Source organism: Manis pentadactyla, chromosome 1, assembly GCF_030020395.1.
Source record: "Manis pentadactyla isolate mManPen7 chromosome 1, mManPen7.hap1, whole genome shotgun sequence".
Classification (NCBI taxonomy): Eukaryota; Metazoa; Chordata; class Mammalia; order Pholidota; family Manidae; genus Manis; species Manis pentadactyla.
The window spans coordinates 137,129,148-137,155,334 of record NC_080019.1 but is presented as its reverse complement, the minus strand read 5'-3'; the positions used below and the strand labels follow the sequence as shown (position 1 = coordinate 137,155,334).

The 26,187-nt window shown below is 34.2% G+C and overlaps 1 protein-coding gene across 10 annotated transcripts in view; it reads left to right on the top strand.

The window, feature by feature from the left end:
* Window positions 1-26,187, top strand: part of USP25 (ubiquitin specific peptidase 25) — a 152,960-nt gene that overhangs the window by 42,913 nt on the left and 83,860 nt on the right. For all 10 annotated transcript variants that reach the window (XM_036881444.2, XM_036881441.2, XM_036881438.2 and 7 more), the window contains 3 exons: window positions 2-125; window positions 16,052-16,214; window positions 23,449-23,535. In XM_036881444.2, the coding sequence (XP_036737339.2) occupies window positions 2-125; window positions 16,052-16,214; window positions 23,449-23,535 (374 nt within the window). The remainder of the gene's footprint in view (window position 1; window positions 126-16,051; window positions 16,215-23,448; window positions 23,536-26,187) is intronic.

Below are 26,187 nucleotides of genomic sequence, written 5' to 3'. Positions count from 1 at the left end.
GATGTGATTGATCTCACTGGAGATGATAAAGATGATCTTCAGAGAGCAATTGCCTTGAGTTTGGCGGAATCAAACAGGGCATTCAGGGAGACTGGAATTACTGATGAGGAACAAGCCATTAGCAGGTAAAAGCATTATTTGTATAAAGTAGATATATGTACTATTTATAATGGAAATAACAATGGCTTTAATTTCAAGAAGCACAAAGATATACTTTATTATTCTAAATAAACCATGAATAAACTTAAGTATTGGTTTTACATTTGATGTAACCAAAATTCTGGTTCTGATTGCATTTGAAGCTTAGATATTTAGGATTTTTGAGTGGTTAATAGCAAATCTAGATGAATATTTTAATGTTCTTTTGATATTTTTTTTCCTTCTCTCAGTCCCTTTTGGATACATTGTCCACTTCAGTTTATAGCAATTTATAACAGGGGTCAGCAAACTTTTTCTGTAAAGGGCCAATAGTAAATATTTTTGGCTTTTTGTTGGCCATATAGTTTCTGTTGCAGTTATTCAACTCTGGTGTTGTAGTGCAAGAGCAGCCATAGATAATACATAATTTAATGAGTGCGGCTGTGTTCCAATGAATCTTCATTTACAAAAACAATCTGCCAACTGGATTTGGCCCATGGGCTGTAGTTTGCCAACGTCTGATCTATATAGTATGATAGTATGTTCATATTTTTTTTTCTTTTTAAAGAAGTTGGCAAGATTCCAAGATGTGTGATAGAATGCATCTTTTGATTTAACAACCAAAACTTTTTATTTTTAGTTTGAACTATTTTGATCCATCGAAGAATCAGATAGATTGATTTTATCATGAAACAGTGTTGGTATAAAAGAATAAAAGCTTTTAAGTTATACCAATCTTCTAAACAACTCTTGGAGGCAGTAGTAATGCTGTCTTATTGAAGACAGAATTTATCTTTTAAGAGGTTAAATAATTTTCAAAGGTACAGAGAGCTAAGGTGGATCTTATGATTCTAGTGGTCTTTTCCTTGAAGCACAATTGTTTGGTAGCAGAATGTATCAGCTATCTCCGATAATTCCCTTTGGCAGAATATCAGTGGTATATTTGTAAGTAATCTGAGGTTACTGTATAAGAGATGTCTCAAAGTGCTATGTTTATTAGTAAAAGCACATAGTTTTTCACAGTAATGCTTTTTAATGTCTTTAAATGTTAACTTTGGAAACTACTCTGTAAGACATCTTAAGATGGAAAGAATTAAAATCCATTGTCCTTTTTATTGTGGCTCATGTCATTTAATGCTAATAATTTTAAATAAAAACCAAAAATATGTACACTACCTTTAGGTGTCTAGTTAGGCTTATTATGTGAAAGATGGGAGAAATTACAAAATTAGGTTTTGTTTTTAAAAGTAGATTAGAGTGAAATAATTGTCTTGAATAACTATAAAATTTGGCAATACTTAAGATTTGATGAGAAATGTTTTAAACATGGAATACATGAGTTGGATTTCATTTTTAAGGGGAATGCTCTATCATGTGAAAATGAGACTATAAAGTAGTATATTATGATATAAATATTTTAAGAAGTATATGTATATATTGTTTATATACATTTATGTTAGTATACAAATAGAAAAAGTCTGTAAGCTTCTATACCAAATAGTGTCAGTTGTTTTATACCATGTGTTCTCTAAAATAACATGTACTAATTAGATAAATAAAAATAACTTAAAAATTAAGGGATTAAGAATATATTCCTAATCTGTTGTTAAATTCAGTAACATATGCAATAACAGTAACAATAACATTTTTTTCCAAAAATATGCATAAAGTTTTTATGTATTTATATGTAAAGTTACTTTGTAGACATAGAAGTCATTAATTTACTGTTGCATAATTTTTTCTTGACATGTGTAGGTTTTATAATTTACAGTTGACAAAAAATGTTAAATATAAAATGTGCAGTTAATAACCACATGAGTAAATTATATTTTATCAGAAAAAAGGGAATGTGAGAATTCTTGATAAACATTTTGCAAAGATATATTCCTTCCTATGGGTTATATTAAATCTGAAGACTAAATTCAAAGGGGAAAATGATGTATTTTTAAAGAAAAAATTGATATATCATGCTTATGAGTATATTTAACTGTTTGTTCATTACCCTAGGTTAGATGACAAAATCTTGCCAAACAAAATCGTAGAATCATTTGACTATGATTATATTTCAATAGACATACTTTAACATGAATTCACACATTTGTAATACTATATTATTGAGTAAGTATAATTAGATGGGAATAAAACCTGTCTTTCTATATCTTACAAGTCTATGTTTAGGCACCCATAAATTTCATGGTAAAATGTAAGTGGAACATTTTAAAAGTTCTTTTTCTTAAATTACTTCTTAAAGTTTACTACTTAATATAATTATTCTTAATGTCAGGATTAGATATATTTATTTTAATAATGTTTTGGTTATCATTGCTTAGATAGGGAACAAATGGACTATGAATAGTAAAAATTTGCTAATAAACTACATTGTGACTGGTTTGTCTATTGCATATATGTTGTGAAAATGGTTTGCCTCGTGAAATGCCTTTGAATTAATTAGGTCGAAGGTAAGACTAGGAAGATCAGTAAAATTACTGCAAAGAACACATTTTCAGCAGATTTAAGAAATATGGTATATTAATAAATGTTATAGTGGAAACAAATAGAATGTGTTTCTATTCTTTGTCTTGGTTGTAAAATACTTTAAGATCTTGAAAATATTACCGAATTGTTAAGATAGTAAAGATTAAAATCAGACCAAATCAAAGTTAAGCAGGAACCCAAAGAAATAAGTTCAGAGCACAGAAAATCACTTTTTGGAATGATAAAATTTGCTTGTGTATATAAACTTGAACTTCAGTTGCGATATCCTTGTTGAATGTGGGAAAATGAAGTAAAGACCATTGTCTGTGTAAGGTGGGGAGCTTTAATAGGAGATCATTCCCCTCACTAAGTGGTTATGTCGAAGAATGACATATTTACACTAAGGGTAAATCAGGAGTATCCTGGCTCCAAAACCCCCTAGAGCACTACTAAGAATTGTTTTGGATCTGAGGGTTGCTTTGGAGATGACCAGAGTTGTCCCTGATAATTTGTACAATAGTCTTGCTGCTGAAATTTGTGCCAGTTTAGTGGTCCAATAAATCTCAACTTGGGAATTTAGTTTTAAATGATGTTGGATTTGTGTTTTTTCTAGATTTTGGCATAATCAAGATTACATTCTTTCTTTTAGAAGGTGTCATTATCTTTGGCCTCAATGAATCCATTTCAGTAACGTTGGGAGATCTACAAGCACCACCAGTTAAAATTACCAAGCATACTTGGAAAGTCACTGTGAAAACCAGTGATGCAATGATAATAGGCAGCAAAAATGTACCCATGTGTTTAAATACTTTGATTGGTACAACTGAGCTTTGGCTTTTAAAGGAAATTAGAAATGCTTGAAAATATGATGTAAGACATTTGAGAAAGAACTGAAAGTATCTTCTGGAAATAAACTTAGAATTACTAAAGTAAAGAAGAAATAAAAGGAAAGAAGGAAAGAAGGGAGCAGGGAAGGGGAGGGAGAAAGGAAGGAAGGAAAAGAAGGGAGGAAGGGAACAGAACACGTTTAATAGCAGATTAGAAATAGCTAAAGAACATATTAACAGCCTGGAAGATAATATAAGAAGAAATTGTCCAATCTTTAACAGACATCTTAAAAAGATGGAAAGTATGGAGAAAGATTGAAAGATACAGAGATGTAAATACCTCCTGTAATTGGTATTACAGTTAAAGAGAGGAGAGAGTGGGTCAGAGGCAAATTTTATTTATTTATTTATTATTTTTTAAATTAAATTTTTATTTTCTTTTTATTTTTTATTATTTATTTATTTATTTTGGTATCATTAATCTACAATTACATGAAGGACATCATGTTTACTAGGCTCCCCCTTCACCAAGTCCCCCCCACATCCCCGTTCACAGTCACTGTCCTTCAACATAGTAAGATGCTGTAAAATCACTACTTTTCTTCTCTGTGTTTCACAGCCCTCCCCATGCCCCCCCAACATGCTAATCATAATGCCCCCTTTCTTTTCTTCCCACCCATATCCCTCCCTTCCCACCCGTCCTCCAAAGTCCCTTTCCCTTTGGTAACTATTAGTCCATTCTTGGGTTCTGTGCTTCTGCTGCTGTTTTGTTCCTTCAGTTTTCTTTTGTTCTTATACTCCACAGATGAGTGAAATCATTTGGTACTTGTCTTTCTCCGCCTGGCTTATTTCACTGAGCATAATACCCTCTAGCTCCATCCATGTTGTTGTGAATGGTAGGATTTGTTTTTTTCTTATGGCTGAGTAATATTCCATTGTGTATATTTACCACATCTTGTTTATCCATTCATCTACTGATGGACATTTAGGTTGCTTCCATTTCTTGGCTATTGTAAATAGTGCTGCGATAAACATAGGGGTGCATCTGTCTTTTTCAAACTTCAGTGCTGCATTCTAAGGGTAAATTCCTAGAAGTGGAATTCCTGGGTCAAATGGTATTTCTATTTTGAGCATTTTGAGGAACCTCCATACTGCTTTCCACAATGCTTGAACTAATTTACATTCCCAACAGCAGTGTAGGAGGGTTCCCCTTTCTCTACAACCTCGCCAACAGTTGTTGTTGTTTGTCTTTTGGATGGTAGCCATCCTTACTGGTGTGAGATGATATCTCATTGTGGTTTTAATTTGCATTTCTCTGATGACAAGCGATGTGGAGCATCTTTTCATGTGTCTGTTGGCCATCTGAATTTCTTCTTTAGAGAACTGTCTATTCAGCTCCTCTGCCCATTTTTTAATTGGATTATTTGTTTTTTGTTTGTTGAGGTGTGTGAGCTCTTTATATATTTTGGATGTCAACCCTTTATTGGATCTGTCATTTTCGAATATATTCTCCCATACTGTAGGATACCTTTTTGTTCTATTGATGGTGTCCTTTGCTGTACAGAAACTTTTCAGCTTGATATAGTCCCATTTGTTCATTTTTTTGTTTGTTTCCCTTGCCCTGGGAGATATGTTCAAGAAGAGGTCACTCATGTTTATGTCTAAGAGACTTTTGCCTATGTTTTTTTCTAAGAGTTTTATGGTTTCATGACTTACATTCAAGTCTTTGATCCATTTCAAATTTACTTTTGTGTATGGGGTTAGACAGTGATCCAGTTTCATTCTCTTACATGTAGCTGTTCAGTTTTGCCAGCACCATCTGTTGAAAAGACTGTCATTTCCCCATTGTATGTCCATGGCCCCTTTATCGAATATTAGTTGACCATATATGTTTGGGTTAATGTTTGGAGTCTCTATTGTGTTCCATTGGTCTGTGGCTCTGTTCTTGTGCCAGTACCAAATTGTCTTGATTACTGTGGCTTTGTAGTAGAGCTTGAAGTTGGGGAGTGAGATCCCCACCCCCACCCCAACTTTATTCTTCCTTCTCAGGTTTGCTTTAGCTATTTGGGGTCTTTGATGTTTCCATATGAATTTTTGAACTATTTGTTCCAGTTCATTGAAGAAAGCTGTTGGTAATTTGATAGGGATTGCATCGAATCTGTATATTGCTTTGGGCAGGATGGCCATTTTGACAATATTAAGATATTAATTCTTCCTAGCCAAGAGCATGGGATGAGTTTCCATTTGTTAGTGACCTCTTTAATTTCTTTTAAGAGTGTCTTATAGTTTTCAGGGTATAGGTCTTTCACTTCCTTGGTTAGGTTTATTCCTAGGTATTTTATTCTTTTTCATGGTATTGTGAATGGAATTGTCTTCCTGATTTCTCTTTCTTTTAGCTTATTGTTAGTGTATAGGAAAGCCACAGATTTCTGTGTGTTAATTTTGTATCTTGCAACTTTGCTGTATTCCAATATTAGCTCTAGTAGTTTCGGAGAGGAGTCTTTAGGGTTTTTTATGTACAATGTCATGTCATCTGCAAATAGTGACAGTTTAACTTCTTCTTTACCAATCTGGATTCCTTGTATTTCTTTGTTTTGTCTAATTGCCATGGCTAGGACCTCCAGTACTATGTTAAATAACAGTGGGGAGAGTGGGCATCCCTGTCTTGTTCCCGATCTCAGAGGAAAAGCATTCAGCTTCTTGCTGTTCAGTATGATGTTGGCTGTGGGTTTATCATAGATGGCCTTTATTATGTTGAGGTACTTGCCCTCTATACCCATTTTGTTGAGAATTTTTATCATGAATGGATGTTGAATTTTATCGAATGCTTTTTTAGCATCTATGGAGATGATCATGTGGTTTTTGTCTTTCTTTTTGTTGATGTGGTGGATGATGTTGATGGATTTTCAAATGTTGTACCATCCTTGGATCCCTGGGATGAATCCCACTTGGTCATGGTGTACGATCCTTTTGATGTATTTTTGAATTTGGTTTGCTAATATTTTGTTGAGTATTTTTGCATCTACGTTCATCAGGGATATTGGTCTGTAGTTTTCTTTCTTGGTGGGGTCTTTGCCTGGTTTTGGTATTAGGGTGACGTTGGCTTCATAGAATGAGTTTGAGAGTATTCCCTCCTCTTCTATTTTTTGGAAAACTTTAAGGAGAATGGGTACTGCATCTTCTCTGTATGTCTGATAAAATTCCGAGGTAAATCCATCTGGCCCGGGGGTTTTGTTCTTTGGTAGTTTTTTGATTACTGCTTCAATTTCATTGCTGGTAATTGGTCTGTTTAGATTTTATGTTTCTTTCTGGGTCAGTCTTGGAAGGTTGTATTTTTCTAAGAAGTTGTCCATTTCTCCTAGGTTTCCCAGCTTGTTAGCATGTAGGTTTTCATAGTACTCTCTAGTAATTCTTTGTATTTCTGTGGGGTCCGTCGTGATTTTTCCTTTCTCGTTTCTGATTCTGTTGATTTATGTTGACTCTCTTTTCCTCTTAATAAGTCTGGCTAGAGGCTTATCTATTTTGTTTATTTTCTCGAAGAACCAGCTCTTGGATTCATTGATTTTTGCTTTTGTTTTATTCTTCTCAATTTTATTTATTTCTTCTCTGATCTTTATTACGTCCCTCCTTCTGCTAACCTTAGACCTCTTTTGTTCTTTTTCCAATTTCAATAATTGTGACATTAGACCATTCATTTGGGATTGTTCTTCCTTCTTTAAATATGCCTGGATTGCTATATACTTTCCTCTTAAGACTGCTTTTGCTGTGTCCCACAGTAGTTGGGGCTTTGTGTTGTTGTTGTCATTTGTTTCCATATATTGCTGGATCTCCATTTTGATTTTGTCATTGATCAGTTGATTGTTTAGGAGCGTGTTGTTAGGCCTCCATGTGTTTGTGAGCCTTTTTGCTTTCTTTGTACAGTTAATTTCTAGTGTTATGCCTTTGTGGTCTGAAAAGTTGTTTGGTAGGATTTCAATCTTTTTTAATTTACTGAGGCTCTTTTTGTGGCCTAGTATGTGGTCTATTCTGGAGAATGTTCCATGTGCACTTGAGAGGAATGTGTATCCTGCTGCTTTTGGATGTAGAGTTCTGTAGATATCTATTAGGTCCATCTGTTCTAGTGTGTTGTTCAGTGCCTCTGTGTCCTTACTTATTTTCTGTCTGGTGGATCTGTCCTTTGGAGTGAGTGGTGTGTTCATATCTCCCAGAATGAATGCATTGCATTCTATTTCCTCCTTTAATTCTGTTAGTATTTGTTTCACATATGTTGGTGCTCCTGTGTTGGGTGCATATATATTTATAATGGTTATATCCTCTTGTTGGAATAAGCCCTTTATCATTATGTAATATCCTTCTTTATCTTTTGTTACTTTCTTTATTTTGAAGTCTATTTTGTCTGATACTAGTATTGCAACACCTGCTTTTTTCTCTCTGTTGTTTGCATGAAGTATCTTTTTTCATCCCTTGACTTTAAGTCTGTGCATGTCTTTGGGTTTGAGGTGAGTCTCTTGTAAGCAGCATATGGATGGGTCTTACTTTTTTATCCATTCCATTACTCTGTCTTTTGATTGGTGCATTCAGTCCATTTACATTTAGGGTGATTATTGAAAGGTATGTACTTATTGCCATTGCAGGCTTTAAGTTTGTGGTTACCAAAGGTTCAAGGTTAGCTTCTTTACTATCTTACTGTCTAACTTAACTCGCTTATGGAGCTATTATAAACACAGTCTGATGATTCTTTATTTCTCTCCCTTCTTATTCCTACTCCTCCCTTCTTCATATGTTGGGTGTTTTGTTGTGTGCTCTTTTTAGGAGTGCTCCCATCTAGAGAAGTCCCTGCAGGATGCCCTGTAGGGGTGGTTTGTGGGAGGCAAATTCCCTCAACTTTTGCTTGTCTGGGAATTGTTTAATCCCTCCTTCATATTTAAATGATATTCTTGCTGGATACAGTAGTCTTGGTTCGTGGCCCTTCTGTTTCATTGCATTAAGTATATCGTGCCATTCTCTTCTGGCCTGTAGGGTTTCTGTTGAGAAGTTTGATGATAGCCTGATGGGTTTTCCTTTGTAGGTGACCTTATTTTTCTCTCTGGCTGCCTTGTATACTTTGTCCTTGTCTTTGATCTTTGCCATTTTAATTATTATGTGTCTTGGTGTTGCCCTCCTTGGATCCCTTGTCATGGGAGTTCTGTGTACCTCTGTGGTCTGAGAGGCCATTTCTTCCCCTAGTTTGGGGAAGTTTTCGGCAATTATTTCTTCAAAGACACTTTTCTCTCTCTTCTTCTTCTGGTACCCCTATAATGCGGATATTGTTCCTTTTCGATAGGTCACTCAGCTCTCTTCGAATTCTTTCATTCCTGGAGATCCTTTTATCTCTCTCTGCATCAGCTTCTCTGCGTTCCTGTTCTCTATTTTCTGGTCCATTAATGGTCTCTTACATCTCGTCCATTCTGTTTTGAAGTCCTTCCAGAGCTTGTTTTATTTCTTTATTCTCCCTCCTTAGTTTTTGCATATTTCTCTGCAAGTCCATCAGAATGGTTATGACTTTTGTTTTGAATTCTTTTTCAGGAAGACTGGTTAAATCTATCTCCCCAGGTTCCTTTTCAGGGGAAGATGTAGCAGATGTCAGCTTCTGTCTGGGTTAGTCTTGTCTGGATGAAATTTTTTTGCCTTTTCATGTTGATAGGTACAATGGTGAGCTATTGGCTTTCTGTCAGCTGGGAGAGCTAAGTCTTTCCACTTTCTCCTGGCCTCTTTACTGGGACAACTGCGACCCCTTGTGGCTTGTGTTAGGCAATTGCATGATTGCATGTAGACTGGGTCTCTGTATCTTGCCCAGCCGGTACGAAGGAAGCTCCCTTGCTGTGGGAGTGGCCAGCCTCAGGCCGCTGCTCTGCTATGGCGGGGCCCCAGAGGAGTAATGGACAGGGGGCTGTTTGGCTGTTTACCTCCATGAGGGGTTTCAGAGCTATTGCCCAGGGGCTTAGTGCGCCTGGAGTTCCCTGGAATTTCCAGCTGCTGGACCGTGACCCAGGATGCTTCCGTCCAGCTGTGGCATCCCTGTCCCTTTAAGACTTTTAAAAAGCACTCGCTTTTCTTTGTCACAGGGGCACCGGCTTCGGGACCTGCTCACAGGTCTTGCTGTCCTGTTTCCCTAGTTTCCAACACTCCAGGCATGCACTGTGTCTGCGCTCTGGTGCGGATGGCTAGGGCTGGGTGTTAGCAGTCCTGGGCTCCCTCTCCCTCCCTGCTCCAACTCTTCTCCTCCCACCAGGAGCTGGGGTGAGGGGCGCTCTGGTCCTGCCGGGCTGCAGCTTGTATCTTACCCCTTTCACCAGGTGCTGGGTTCTCGCAGGTGTGGATGTAGTCTGGCTGTTGTCCTGTGTCTTCTGGTCTCTCTTTTAGGATTAGTTGTATTTGTTGTATTTTCAAAAATATATATGTTTTTGGGAGGAGATTCCCACTGTCCTACTCACGCCGCCATCTTCAGAGGCAAATTTTAAAAGGATTATCATTGAGACTTTTTCAGAAGTGAGGAGATAACCTGTAATTTCATAAAGCACAACAGATTGCAGTCAGGAAAATTAAACCCACACCTAGATCCATTATAGTGATACTCCAGAACACTAGGACTGAGAAAAATCTTAAAAAGTATTCAGAGGAAGAAGGTGGAATTATCTTAAAAATAGTGACAGTGAAAGTGACAAAGTCACAATTTGACACAGCATTAAAGTACATAAAGATAATAAAATGATTTTCAGTGAATGGAAAGAAAATAAGTGCCAAATGCTATACTAATTGAAACAGTGTGGGGTAATCTCACCAGGTCATTTTTCTTTGTGATTAAGGCTTGAAGGGAAGTTCTGAAAGGCAAAGATTATTAGTGCCCCTCCTATCTCCCATACTTCACACCCCCACATGTGGGGTGGTTGTATTCTCTCCACTGCTATAAAAATCAATGTGTACCATTATAGTAGTTGTAATTTTACCTTTGTTTCCAATAGTTTCCTACTTGACACAACCTTTTATCCAGAAGGGCTGGTACAAGAGACACAAAGGTATTTTTATAAAATTTACAAGGACCCCTTGTGTTTTCCACTTTGGCCTTCATGGTCACTGTAGAGTACCTGGGTGAGAACTGCAGTCAACCAAGTAATAATTATCTGCACTCTTAAGACCATTCAGGCCAACAAGGAAATCCAGGTGCTTGACTTGCAAATAAGTGTGGGCATCAGCCTCGGTGTTTATTAATCAGGACGATCTCAAGTTGCCATCAGGGTGAAGAAAAAAGCATCATGTCCAGGAATGGTTATAGCAGGAGTTAGAATTTTTAAAATAGATCTCTACATCTCTTACCCATTTCATCCTGATAATTACCTAGCAAGCATCTATGAAGGCAGTCTGCCTTAAGAAGGTGTGTGGAACAGGACTATGTGGGAGAGGTAATTAGAACTCTTTTAAAGTTAATTTGTGGGGTTAATTTAAGACTCAGCAACACCAGCTGCCCATGGATGGTAGGGGTATAGAAGGTACGTCTAATGCTTTGACTCTCGTTTTGTTTCTGAGTGACTTTTATGATAAACCGTGCACCACCGTGGGATTACAAGTGGTTTGGACATGATAAAAATGTGCATCAAGCCACAGGAGTGTGGCCAGAGTTGGCTAATGAGACTGGAAGAGCAGCTCTATAACTTGAAAGTCAACAATAGTGAGGCATCACTGACAGTGATAATTTGAATCCCTTAATTTATGATTGTGGACATGTTGCCATGTTGAGTATGATGATAGACTGCAACAATAAGAATGATGTGGGTGGTGCTAACTTGATGAATTGTTAGAGAACAGGCACTACTATGTCTCCATTAAAGTGGCTAAAATTAAGAAGATTGATAATATCAAGTATTGGCAAGTATACAGAGCAACTACAACTGTCATACATCATAAGTAGGAATGTGTAATGGTATAATCACTTTGGAAAATGGAATTTCTAATTAATGAATTTGACCATATACTATGCTAGATTTAGCATTTCCACTCGCCCTTGAGAAGTGATATTAATTGATATATTAATGATAACTAAAACCTCTAAACAACCAAATATCCATAAAAGCAGAATAGTGTACATTGGTGGTATAGTCACACAATGGAATACTACACAGTATAATGGAAGACATTTTCCTGGTACTTACAAATGTGGAGGAATCCTTGAACACCATGTTGAGTGAAATAAGCTTGACTCAAAAGAGTAACTGCTGTATGATTCCATTTATGTGATGTTTATTTAAGGACAGACAAAACTTATTTACGGTGACAGAAGTCAGAATGGTAATTATCTGGGGGATGCAGAGGACACTGTTGGCTTGAAAAGGGTAAGAGAGAGTTTTTTAGAATAATGAAAATTTTCTATATATTGGTTTGGGTAGTGGTCACATGTACCAAATTTCACTGAGCTGTACATTTAAGATTTGTGTATCTTATTTTAGTAAATTACCCCTTAGTACAGGTATCATTGAGACACATTAATGAATATGTAAGTAATCAGAAATATATTCTATTTCAATAGGACTGAGCATTATAAAACTGGTTCAGTTCTTCTTAAATTGACTTAAGAGTTTACTGTGATCCCAATCAAAATACCAATAGATTTTTTTTTTTAAAGAAAATAATAAAGTGATTCCTCCCTCTCTCCCTCCCTCCCTCCCTTCTTTTGTCTTTCCTATTTGGTTGATCTGTACAGCTTAACTGATAATGCATGTTCTTCATTGAGTAAGATGCTTCCCCAAATGCACTTTGATGATCTAAAGTGGGGTGTTTCCAACATTACTGTTGTAATGCAATTTAAATGACAATACAAAACAAAATAAAACAAGCAAAACAAAAATCCACAAAACAAAATCAGTGCAAGAAAATTTAAGTGGAAGGTGAACATTTACAAGTGCTTCAAACGTTCAGTATAGTGTGTGGAAGGAAAAGACACAGCAAACACTTTGTCATCTTTTTATATTGCTGAATGCCATGGTCATGATCAGCACTGAGAAGATAAGAAAGCAGGTTGTGTAGTGGGGATTGGTTTTGATTTGTGTCTTTTGGGGTTGTCTCTCTTGGCATGCTACATCTTGTTGTAAGCCGTTCTAGAGCTCTCTGAGATTTAATTTTCCCCCCTTTCTACTGGCAGCCTTTATATACCTGGAGTGTAACTGTTGCATACTCTATACTTCAAAGCCTGGGTAGCATTACTGTCTTTTCCTTGATGAGGCCAGGGAAGGAAACTGTATGGAGGACTTGGCCTTACAGGGGGTTTATTCATTATGCCAATATTGGACTATAGAAAGGGACAAGGGCTTGGAAATAGATAATGTTTGGGCTAAAGGTTGGGCTTTTGTTAAAAAAATAATAAAGAGGTAGCAACATCTAATTTCTTAATCATCCATATGTTTCAGATGTTTGTTTAGCACTTAGTATTTATCATGTATGCTCTAGGAATAAAACAACTCTGTTTCTACCCTCCAGATGCTGATAGAAGAGACTGGTTGATTAATAAGTATTTTTGGTACAGTGTGATAAATATGTTTATAAAGTCCTTTAGGAGCCAGGAGGAGATGGTAGGAAAAAACTTATTGAAGCATGTTGTGAGTCCCTTGTGATACAAACTGAATATTTATAAGCTCTGAATCAAGGAGATCACAAAGTCTTGGCATTCTTTCATCCACCACCTTTTAGTGCCATAATTCTACCATATGGTGTGGTTAAGGAATATTATCATAAACCTATTTCTTTAAAACCCATACTTCTGTTTTAATGAATGATTATATCCACCATATGACTGAATTGAGTTACATGAATATTTAATTATATATATATACATACATACATACACCAAATATAAATCTAGTTTATAGCAAATGGATATTCTTTTGTTTTCATATCTCAGGTAACTTTTAGGAGCAATGAGCATGTATCTCTTTAATCCTAATCAAACATTACGTTTGTACCCAATTTTACTTCTGTAAGGAAAGCTATGTAGGAATGATGGGGGATGGTGTCTTCAGTGTTATCCTTGACTTTCCCTTCCAACTCCCTTTGTGGAATGGCACAACCTATAGTGCAGGCAAGCTGCTTGGTCCTAGAGAGTATAGTCGAGACCATATATTCTCTCAAGTCCTGTCAAGGAGAGAGTAGGCAAAGGAACTAAAAAGCTTCTATTTTCTATTATCTCATTACATAAATGTAGCATTTATACTACATTATTTGCATGTAAACATACAAATTAAGAGGTATATTTTCTTGGTGAGAGACAAGCGGAAGAGGATGGTGAGGCAACTGACCATACTAAAACATAAAAAAGTAAACTTCCTAGGCTTTATTAACCTTAATCAGAATCTGGAATTAGAAGAATATCATCCCAGACCAGTCTAGATTATAGATTTGGGCTGAGTTGTTGACACTTGCTGCGAACATGAGACCTAGTGTTAGTCACTCTGGTTTTGAAGCTCAGTCTGCCTCATTTTGTTATTACTACATGTGGCATATATATAGATTTTAAGTTTTGCAGCTTGGGTGTATTTTATGGAAATGAGGTATTCTCAAGTTTTCCATAACTGATGTCTACATGACTCATTGTCTGGTCATTATGACATAGGTGATCTGGTCTGTTGGCATTACTAAGAAGGGTTCAATTCATATAAGTGTTTATTATAATTAGTACTTCAAATATATGTAATGGTAGAGGATTATTCACCTAGGAGATAAATATTCAGGAGATTCAGGATTGAGTATAATTCTAGACTTTTGACCAGTTCATAATTTTAGAAGATGCTGTAGAATCCTCCTTTTAAGGCTTATTGTACATACCCACTGGTGCTGGTCAATTGCTGGATGCCTCTTCTACCTTTTATGTATGAGCACTGTCCTGTTTGTGGTATTATTGCTACTTTCCCCAGAACTTATTGCTTATTTTAGGTCATTCATTTCTAATTACCAAGGTTCTTTTATTTATACTTCTAAATATATGTTTGCATTACGAAAGGAACTAAATGCTTAAATGAAAACACTCCCATTTACAAACATCAATTAAAGAATAGATATTTTGTAAACATCAGTCTTTTGTTGTATGTATACTGTTTGTATGCTATGTGGTCATTTCTCTTTTGAGCATGAGCTAGTCACCTTGTACAAATACTATTTGTTCCTGTTGATGATTATAATCATATTGTGCTGAACTGTACGATTTCAGGAGTAGTAAGTCTCTCATGTTGGCTCTTTGACTTTTTATCTTCCCCTTTGTTCTTGAAAACTTGGTAATAGTGGGATGTTCTAGGTAAATTCTGATTTCCTTCTGCTCAAATCCATCTAACTCAATACCTTCAAAGGAGTCCTGGTACCTTTTAGTGGTAAATAATTTAAGAGAAAATGCTTCTGGGGGTTGGGGTTGCATGTGAGAGGTTGATTTTTGGGCCAAGAGTACTGCTGCTAATGTTGGATTTTGTGAATTTACTTTGATCTTTACATTTTCACATATGTAAAATATCTGTGTTTTTTAGTATATGGTTTCATTGATTCCCCCAATAAATACTTTATCCTATAGTCATGTAAGTTATTTTAAGTAATGGTAGTTTGGAATCCTGCTACATTATATCTAATATTATGTTGTTTGTACTAAATAATTTACTTTTCCCCATAATTAAGGTATATAGCTATATTATTTTGACATTAATCCAATAGGGCAAAATCCCTTTTAGGATGAAGGTGGTGTAGCATGAATGAGACTTACTCAGGAAGCCAAAATGTTGGAAAAACTTATTCTTGTTGAGGTTTCTGTAATTAAACAAAATTCTTATTTAGAATAGAAAGTAACACATCTTGACCAGGCAAAATGCTTTGTTAGTTTATAGTGTAGGAATTAGGGTTTTCCAGCATGATGTTGAATGCTTAAGTGCAAAAAATCATGAGTAAGCAAAGTAGCATTTCTCTTGCATGTTTAGATATATTTAAGATATTCTGTAGGTGAATTTATTTGGAAGAGGCTAATCTTTTTTTATTCTGATATTTAGATATTTATTTCCCTAGGAAAACTTTTGGGTTTGCTGCCATGGAGCCGTAGATCTCTAGAACTGAAAGGAACCCTATAATTTACCTTAACATATTTTTATAGAAAAAGAAATTAATGGTCAGGGAAGAAGAGTTCAGTTCGTTCAGTTATTAATGTTTTGATGATTTAAAGTAATTGTTATAAAATGGAAAGTATGTTAAATTACGTTTCAATAGATTAGAAGTTTAGTACCAGGCATATAGCAGCTAGGTAAGTTTTCTGAGTAATCACTGCATTAAAGTACATATTTACAATATAACAGATGACTAGTTTTTATAATACTGTCTTTTTACAGTTGAAATTTCCTTTTTCTTAGGAAAAATGGTGGCATGTCTATTGATCTCTTGGCATTGCCACTGCTGTGGTCTTAACAGTAAGCTAACCTCCACTTGAGTATTAAATACTACTTCCCCTAATACATTATCCAGAGCTTGCTTAAAGTTTTTAGCTTATGGTATGCTATTTTCTAGGGTACAGCACTAGTTGATACTGTATTTTTTCACCATTTTCTTCCCATTGTTTAAAGAGTTCTTGAAGCCAGCATAGAAGAAAATAAAGCATGTTTGAAGAGGACGCCAACAGAAGTTTGGAAGGATTCTCAAAACCCTTATGACAGAAAAAGGCAGGGTAAAACTCCTGTTGGACTAAAGAATGTTGGCAATACTTGCTGGTTTAGTGCTGTTATTCAGGTAAGGATCTTTATATAGATCTTATTCGGTGGGCATGATAGCAATGGAACGTGAGTTGGATTGTGTTTCTTTTAATCAGTTTAAACATAAATGCAGGCAAAGTTTTAATATGCCCATCTGGTTAATGAACTAGCTGGTAAATTGCAACACTCTTCACCCCACTATATTCCTCATTTTCAGTGTGGAGCTTTAACAATAGAGTACTAACTGCCTTCTGCTTTTTTGGAATTAATTTCTCCTCCCTGCCCACTGTTAGGGATTACTGTCAGAGTGAAAGAAAATATTTTTGTATGTATTTCCCAGCAAATTTCGGGAAGGATGTACCAAAGATGTGAAACCAAAACTATTTTTTTGTGTGTGGCTGTAAATCAGATCAGATTTACTTGTATGTAGTGAAAAATGTTATTCATAGAATTATAGTCATTTAAATAGTATTATTAATACAAAGAGGCATTTAATTTGTGGAGAGTATAGATTAACAAGTTACTCTCAATGCACATGTGAGAATGGTTTAAAGAATAAATATTGATAAATCAAGGATAACACATTTTCTTCCTAACTTGAAAAGCCCTTAGTGAAATGCTTCTTTGAGCCCCTTATTCTTAAAAGTGAAAAATATTTGTATACATGGATATCCATCCTCTTTTCAATTTGGACTAGTTTTCCTTTTTTTATTTCTTTATTTTATAGTTTTCCAAACCTGTATGTATGACAGCCTAAACTTTCATATGATATTAAAGCAACTAACTGCTTATTTAGTTCATTTTCTATAAGGTTGTTAATTGTGTTCTATAGGCGATTAATCTGTAATTTTAACTTTTTTTCTACTTCAACATTATAATTTTCAATTCTGTACCACTTTTTTGCTTCTGCTGCATACTACTATACAATTTTATTTCCCTTCTTTTTCTGAATTTATGCCTCACTCTTTAATATATGGTGTACACTAGTTTGTAATAATATTCTGTTAGGTATTTTCTAGATTATTAAAATGTTAAGAAATACCTGGATTAACATAAATCTGTAATAATACCTTTGTTCCTAGCCTCGATTATACATTATTTATTCACATACGTGCCAACAATATTTAAGATATCTGCTCTGTTTGAGTGTCTTAGACTTTCTCAGTAAGGCTATCTTGCTTTACCTGCACTATTAGTAAGAGTTTGTTCATTTTATTGTCCAATCTAAATTTCATAGTTTAGACATTTTAAAAGTAGGAAGCACATTTATAAGGCTTTAATCTGATAGTTCATGAGTATACTTTGCTGCCTTGTTTTGGATAAGTAGATGTTATCTCTGCATTATTGTGACCAATAAATGAGGCTCATTGGTTAGAGGCTTCTCTTAGAAAAGAGGAAAGAAAATACTTGCAAATAATCGTTATTTACTAGGTGCTCTGTTTTTCTACAGACCATATTTTAAGAATAGCCTGTTTGAAATGATAACTAAATCAATACTAATAGATAGGGGATGACCATTTTCTATTTCATAGGATAAACTTCTCTCAGTATGTTAGTTCAGATTTAGAACAGTTATCCATCTGCTTCTTCCCTAAGTGGTGTTTGCTGACCTTAACTTTTGGTTTATTTTAAAATTTTCGGTGTTTTTTTAGTGGAATGGGAATGGACTGAAAGAAATTGCTTGTCCTTTTTAAAATTTGAGGGGATTTTTACGTTTTATATTAAGATTAGTGGCTGCTTAAGTGGTAGCATGGCTCTACCACACTCCTATTACAGACAAATATAGGGTACTTTTGATTTTTTTTTTTCTTTTGGAGAAATCTAGACACCTAGAGAAGTAACCTCTAACCTTGAAAAATTTGGGTAATAGTGAAGTATTAAGATAATGACTTTTGAGTGTGTGGAAAAATATTTTAAGTTTCAGATTTTTGGAATTGTGGGTGGGAAGAAAAATTTGTTTAAAGATCACTTTGTTTCATTTTTTTTGTAATTTTAAAGTCTATTTTAAATACTTGTCATCTCTTTTCATTTTCTGACATTATTGCTTAATACCGCAGATTAATTTGAGATAAAACATAAATGGAACGTTTCACTTAGTAAAGAAAAGTTGGGCAGAAAGTATGTATTAGTATTGGAGGTTTCTTACTATATTTTCCAAGGCAAGCTGGAACTCTTTCAAACTGTGATGTAAATGTACTGTAAAGTTTCAATTACAAATTTTCTCAAGGATGGAATTTACTTAGTTGGCAGAACTGGCATGAAACAACATGAAAAAAATTATTTTCCTTGTAAGTATACCTACCAATTATAGATGCTTATTGGGATTATAAATCTCTAACTTCAGAGTAGTTAGCAGCGGTAAGCTACTGTAGGTACCACTCTGTTACACTTGTTCTTTTAGGACCAGTATTTTGGGACAAAAGAGAAACTATCAGAAAGAGACTATAAGCAAAGTGAAGAAATACAAAGAATAGCTTAAATAATCTTTTGTTTGCTAGCAATATTAGCCTGATTTTCTTAGATAGAGCATCATCCCTTATCTAGTCAGGACTATTTTAATCCTGTACTTAGAATTTATATGTAGAAATACTAATTGGAATTGCTTGCTCCACTAGAGTAACAGTGAATAAGGTATTTATTTAGAGGTATATATTCTCTTCTCTCTCTAGTTTGGGACTAGATACTAGGACTATCCCTCTGTAATCCTTTTGTTTTCCTGGAATTGTCAATTGTCAGCTTTTTCTATTTTCAACATGTTTGTTTTTAAAATTTTCCAAATGCTTTGACATCTCTATCATGATCTTATCAATAATGTTTTATATGCTAAAGCATCCTAGCTCATTAAAAAATTTTTTTGGAGTTCTTTACCACAGAAGATTCCTCTGCCTCAAATCCTCAAATATTGGATTCTGACCCTTTATGTTATAAATAGGGTTGCAGGCTTTCTAAAAGCAAGTGTAGAGAAAAGGGATTGGAAAAGAGGGTCCAATGGAGGTCAGTTTGCAGGTTTTTACTTAATCCTCCTAATTGCAGCTCTGAATCTTATCTACTCTCCTTACTGAGTCAGTTAAGTAAAATTATATCTAAAAACTATTTTACACCTCCTAGGAGGAGGTTTTTGTTGTCTGACTTTTATGGGTCTAGGAAGCACATAGGGATTTAATTGTTCTGTATACAGACTTTAATCTTTTAATCATGCCATCTCCTTTTAGTCCCTACCTCACCTTGAAACTTACATGATATCATTCCCTTTTCTTTTTTTTTTTAAATCCAAGGATAATTTTATCTTGCTTCTTCTCAGTATCCTTCATTACGGACAATTTATATTTTCCTTTGCTCGCTTGTCATCACTCATTTCATTTTCCACAAATTATTTGAATTCTCATCTCCCAAAGTTCTCTGTTGTTAGCAAGAATTTAGCCAAATTCCATTTTAGCAAGTATTCTTCAAAATTCACATTTACTTTTGCCTAAATGAAAGGATACTTGTTTTCAGTGTGCAGCAATCACAAACATAATTTAGGTAATAGTGACAATTACCTTTTCTTAACCCTGTTGCAAGAATACATTGATCACTATTATTATGATTGTGATTTAGAATACAGAGTGTTTGGGACTTAAGAAAGTTAATTTCTGGGATTTGTTAAATGGTCACGTGGACTACTTTGTGTAATAGTTTCTTGTGTTTTTAGGATATTTGCCTTGTAATATTTTGCTGGGTCCCCCACAAAAACAACAACAAAATAAGAGCATCTTTTTGAAGGTATCATATAATGCTAAAACAGTGAGGAATTTTGAGACTAAGCATTGAGAGAACAGGATATTTAGAGAGTAAGCTTCATATTTTGGGCTGATTATATCCTTGAGGTAATTCTAGAAGTAGCTGCTGGGTGGCTGGGAACTAAGCAGTTTTGCACAGACTTGGAGCCCTATTGGACACATCACACTTCCAGTTAGGATTCCAAAGGGCTAGAACCTAGGCTTAACAGAGAACTGAAAATAGACTAGGCTTCATACTTTCTGAATCTCAGCTTCATTTCCAAATTGATTATTATTAAGTTGATCTGGGATTGCAAATGGCCCTTATCTTGCCTCCAGAAGCAAATGTAAATTCTGTTAGAAGATAATACCATCCAGAACTTTGAGTTCTTTCCAGTTTTTCACACAGTGTCCAGCATTCAAATCAGTCATAAGTCATCCCAAGATATGTGTCCAAAAATTTAAAAATAAGGGACAGTGGAAATATACCTACAAGGAAACCTGAAAATTGAATTGTTTGTCATAACAACTATCAGTGTGCTCAAGGAATTAAAGACAAGATTGAATTTTTTATAGGAAACCAAAAACTATAAAAAAAAATAGAAATTTTAGAATGTAAAAATATAATAAATGAAGTTGAGAAATGAATGGATGAGTTCATAGCATATTAGACACACCTGAAGAGAGAATTAGTCAACTGGACAGTTGGTCTGAAGATCATTTTCAGACTAAAGCCATAAAATATAGATAAGAGCATATAAGAGATATTTTGGACATCATGAATCACACTAACATAGTATATTTTTGGTTCCAGAAGGAGACTCAAATGGAATAGGGAAGAAGTAATATTTGAATAGATGACTGAGAACATTCCAAACTTCATGAGAAAGATAAAAGCCACAGCACATCATAGTGAAACAGGAAAGCTATAGACAGAGAAAATACTAAAAGTAGCCAGATGGAAAAGATGTATCACTTCAATAAAGAGCAAAAATAATGCTAACAGCTGACTTATCACCAGAAATACTATCTTTGAAGTGTTGGAAGAAAATACCAGCTAGAATTCTATAACTAGCAAAAATGAAGAAAAAACAATTTCCAGTCTAGCAGAAACTGAAATAATTCACCACCAGTAGATCCTCCCCAGAGGAAATTCTAGTGGTTATTCAGGAAGAAGGAAAATGTCTCCATTTGGGAGCTCAGAGCATAGAAGTGGGATTGGGATTATCTTAATTTGTCAGTATTCTCTTTTGTATTTAAGTTCCTTGTAAGAATAGTCCATACTTTGTCCCTCTACTTATATCCCATTTCTTCAGTACTCATTGCTGCTATTCTTTTCGTACCATCTGCTGATGTCCCAGTTGCCAAATCCAAAAGTTATTTTCCTGCCCTTATCTTATTGGAATGTGGCAGCCTTTAAGAGTGCAGATGGTCCTCAATTTATGATGCCTCCACTTAGAATTTTTCAACTTTACAGTGGTGCAGAAGTGATACACTTTCAGTAGAAATTGGCTTGTAATTTTGAATTTTGATCTTTTCCTGGACCAGTGGTTGGTACGGTACTCTCTTGTGATATGCTCCTGGTAAGCTATGTGATCACGAAGGTAAACAACCAATACCCTTACAACCATTCTGTTTTTCACTTTCAGTACAGTTTTCAGTCAATTACAAGAGATATTCAACACTTTATTATAAAATAGGCTTTGTGCTAAAATGATTTTGCCCAAATGTTGGTTATTGTAAGTGTTCTGAGCACAGTTAAGATAGGCTAGACTAAATTCTGATGTTTGGTTTGGTTAGATGTATTTTATGCATTTTTTAGTTACAATATTTTCAATTAAAATAGGCTTATTAAAACATAACCCCATCCATCATAAATTAAGGAAGATCTGTATTTCTTCTTGTCCTTGAAATTTGCCAGAGTACTTAAGAGTCTTCTGCGGTACTTTATACCTTTGTTGAGAGACTTCTAACATAGGTACTTTTTAAAACTGATATACCATTTTGTTTGAATGCCCTTGCCTTCTCTGTTCCCTTTTCCTCTGAAATCTCATACTCTTTACTTTCCTTACTATTTTTGTTTTTTCTCTGTCATAGCTCTTTTCCTCTACTTTTAAGTGCTTCTCCCCTAAGGTTCTGATCTTGGTTTACGATTATTGTATTCACTTTCTTTCTGATTTGTAGCTCATATTATTGTTGCATGCAATACAACTGCAATACAAGGTTGTAATCTCCAAAAGGGCAGAGACTTAATATATTCTATTCTTTGCTGCCTGCCCTCCTTATGTCTGGCATGTAGTAGGTGATCCATAAATATGTGTTAAATGATTGAATAAGTGAATTATCTCCCATGTTCATTTTGTTTAATTAAAAATATCTCCAGATCATAAGATAGCCAAAATATTTTCCTACAGTTTCTATTACCAGCTTTGTGGTTTTACTTTTCCTATTTAGGTCTTTAATCCACATTTATATATATTTATATCTGACTCTTTTTCTTTATTTGTAGTGGGTCAGTTTTCCTAACACCCAACTACTAAACAAAACCTTGGTTTCTCATTGACTTGTGGTGCCACCTTTATCTTTTATTATGTTGGCTAATCTATATTAAGATAAGTTACTATTTACTTTACTAAGATTTAATACATAATTGCCTCCTGTACAGTGATTTTCAAGCTTTCTAAACAGTAACTCATGAAAAGAATATATTTACATTGCAAAACACTTTACACATATATTTGTATGTAAAGTATCTACAATGAAAATTTTTCAGATAATGCTCTGGTTAATTTAGTGTGTATGATGTATTCTGATATTTTCCATTGTATTTTATTCCTTTTGTTTTTTTAAACAAATGTTTATGATGACATTAACTTGTTATGAGCTATAATTTTAAAAAACATAGCTCCAAGATGTCTTTAGCATCTTTCATGTGCTGTTACTAAATGCTGCATGATCAATAATACTGTTTCTTGGAGTCATATTTCTATTGTTATAATTAAATATCTTTCTCCTTTCTAGGCAGTGAATTTCCTTAAGCATAGTGATAAATGTAATTTCTTTGTGTCTCTGTCACCTAGCATTTGGCCCACAGATTTATTTGTACTTTATTTTTATAGAATTGATACTTATAAATAACTCATAGTGAATATAACATGTCAAAAATTCCTAGGCTTTCCATTAGTGTACCTTTTATTTTGAGAAAACTGCTTGTTAGGTATATATTAATATAAAGAAAGAAAGCTTTTAATAACATAATATATATCATGTTTTTTCTGTTGTGAATGTATAATTTTCTGCTTTGCAGTAGAAAAATATTGTTAGTGATCAAGAATAGAATGTTAACATATAAGAAATTTAACTTTTTTCAGGGAGAAAAAGTCCTTCTTGTGCTAGTGGCAAGAATTCTGTGTATAAGGAGTCATCAAAAATAAATCTCTGAGATGAGTCATTTTTGTAGTTTTGTTAATAGAACTTTCCGTTACATTGTCTTACATTGTTGTTCTTTTTCAGTCATTATTCAATCTTTTGGAATTTAGAAGATTAGTTCTGAATTACAAGCCTCCATCAAATGCTCAAGATTTACCCCGAAACCAAAAGGTAAAATTATGAAAGATTTTTAAGCAGAGTATATATGGGCTTTATATGTTTTTATCTGTGCTTGCTTTTGGGGCACATACCTCATCAAACTTGAAACTGTTAAATTTGAAGGTCAACCATTAATCTCAGTTACTGCAGTCCTTCCTGTTCTTCATCAATATATTGTAAATGTGAATTTTTCTTCCCCTGTGTCAGTAAGATGTCAACTTTTCATGGCACTTTAGTAATTGCTTTTTTCTTTTCTTTGGACTGTCAACTTTCAGTGAACTTTGTAGGTTAAAGTTTACAATTCAAGTTCTTTCCTCAACTGTCTCCTGAAAAACTGTGGAAATCAAAAATTTATTCAATTGTTTTAGACGACCCTTTTAAAAGATTGGTTTTGCACTAGCTATCTTTGCAGTGCAAATCTGTAACTTCTATTTTTGTAATTTAATATTGTTAGGCAACATAATGTGACAGAGAACTCAGACATCAGGGCCATGTTGCCTGGGTTCTGAATATGGTCTCTGCTTAGTTTCCTTATCTAAAAAGTGTTAAGTAATATTATATAATTATATATAATATATAATATTATAAAACAATAGCAATTGTTTTATAGAGTTACAGTGAGGATTAAATGAGGTAAAGCACATAACGGGATTAGAAATTCCTGGTACATAGTAAGGAATTCACAAAGCTAGGACTGGTTTTCATGCAGCCATTCACATTTAATGGGAAAAAAAAATTATGCAGATGATGTACTTGAGTGTAGGACTTTAGTGATCTTGTCATAAAGAAATTGTAGCCCTAAAGAGGACTTGTTTTAAGTACCAGTTAAAGTTTTAGGTTTCAGTAATGTGTTTAACTTTGTGTGACCTATTGTTAGTAGTAATGATACATTAAATTATGTTTTCCTTTTAGTTTAAAATTTTTTCAAAAGCTACTTTATCTGTAAACATATGAAACATTTATAATTCAGGCTAATAAGCATATAACTTGATTTATAATCGACTTTTTAGGCTGTAATCTTTAGGCTATAAAGTGCCAGGCTGAAAAACAAGCCATTTTCAGAAGGTCACAAAGATCACCTGACAACTCCACATACTTCCAGAGAAATTAAGCAAGACTCCTTCAATCATTATAGTTTTTACATCAAACTTACTGGTCTGTTGCCTTCCTTGATTGCAATTTGTTAACATAGTTCTCTCTTCTGAAATCTCAGTTGAACTATAATTATAATTTATGCGACATCATTTAGAATTATTCTTATTAGGTATTCAAATGTATCTTGACTTTCTCTTTTGTGTTGTTGGATTTCTGTGCTTTATAGAGTTATAATTTCTGTTTTTAAGTGTTGACTAACACCAAGTTAGTTTTATAGTTAAAAAAAAACTGTTGATATTCATGCTTATGTATCAGAGCTACTTTGGGTATAATGAGAATGTTTGGCTGAATACTAGAGAAATAATATAAATCGAATCTTCAGCATCTTTCTAGATTTTATATCTTATAAAGGGTCAGCATGTCCAGGTATCCTAAGCTAAGGAAATAAAAGAATCTCTTATTCCATTCTGAAAAAGACACTCAATTAGAAGAATATTGTGCAGTTTTATAAAAGACTTCCACAAATGAGGTTATTCTTTAATTTGATATGGTGACAACAATATATACTATATTTTGGTATCTTTGAAGCAAACATGTGGGATTTACAAGTAGTTATCAGCTACTGATTGGTGCTACATTCAATTGAAGTTGATAAAAGACAGAGTTTTAAAAAGGTGTCAGTGTGACTTTTGTCACATTAATTGATTTAATAATGAATTTATGTCTACTTCATATGTTTATTATTACACTGAGCTTGAAAACTAATATGTTAAGGTACAGAATACTCTTGGGGATCACTTTGATCAAATCACAGAAATATCATTTGCAATCATTAAGCAGGATATCTTTTATTAGCAATTAAAGATTGCTACAACTATTACAGACATTGAGAGGAGATGGAATCTTTGAAATCATTTTGCATTTTAGGTTAATGTGGTTATTGCTTAGAAGTTGAAACTAATTTTATGTGTCCATATTTATTTATACTGTTTGTAATTTTAATTTCTAGGAGAATTGTGAGGTTATTAGAAATGGAAACATAGATTCCTATTGTAACTATCTCACCCCTCCCTACTCCCACACATACTCTCTTTTGGTTTAAAAAGTCACAAATTAATGGCAAAATATGTATTAAATATTGAGAAAATAAAGATGCATAAGTTTATATAATGTTTAGAGGTAATCTCCATCTAATAGCTAAAGCCTTACTAATTATAAGGTTATATTCATTAAAGATGTGATTAGGTATATATTTCCAAATAAATATTAGTTCCCCACTTTCCACTACTCAGAGGTGAGAATCATAGAAGGGAATGTGTTTAGTTGAATACCATTACTGGGCAATTACTGGGCAAATTGCTAAAGAAATTTTCAGTTTTTTAAATAAAAGAGGCATTCTCTAATTTTTGTCTTTAGTCATGATGAAATAATGGATTCTTTATTTACAAGTATCAATAAATTTTCAAGGATTCAAAGCATAAAAACTGTGTTTTCTGACTATAGTGGAATTAAATTAAAAATCAATAACTGAAAGACATCTAGAAAATCCCATGGATATTTGGAAATTAA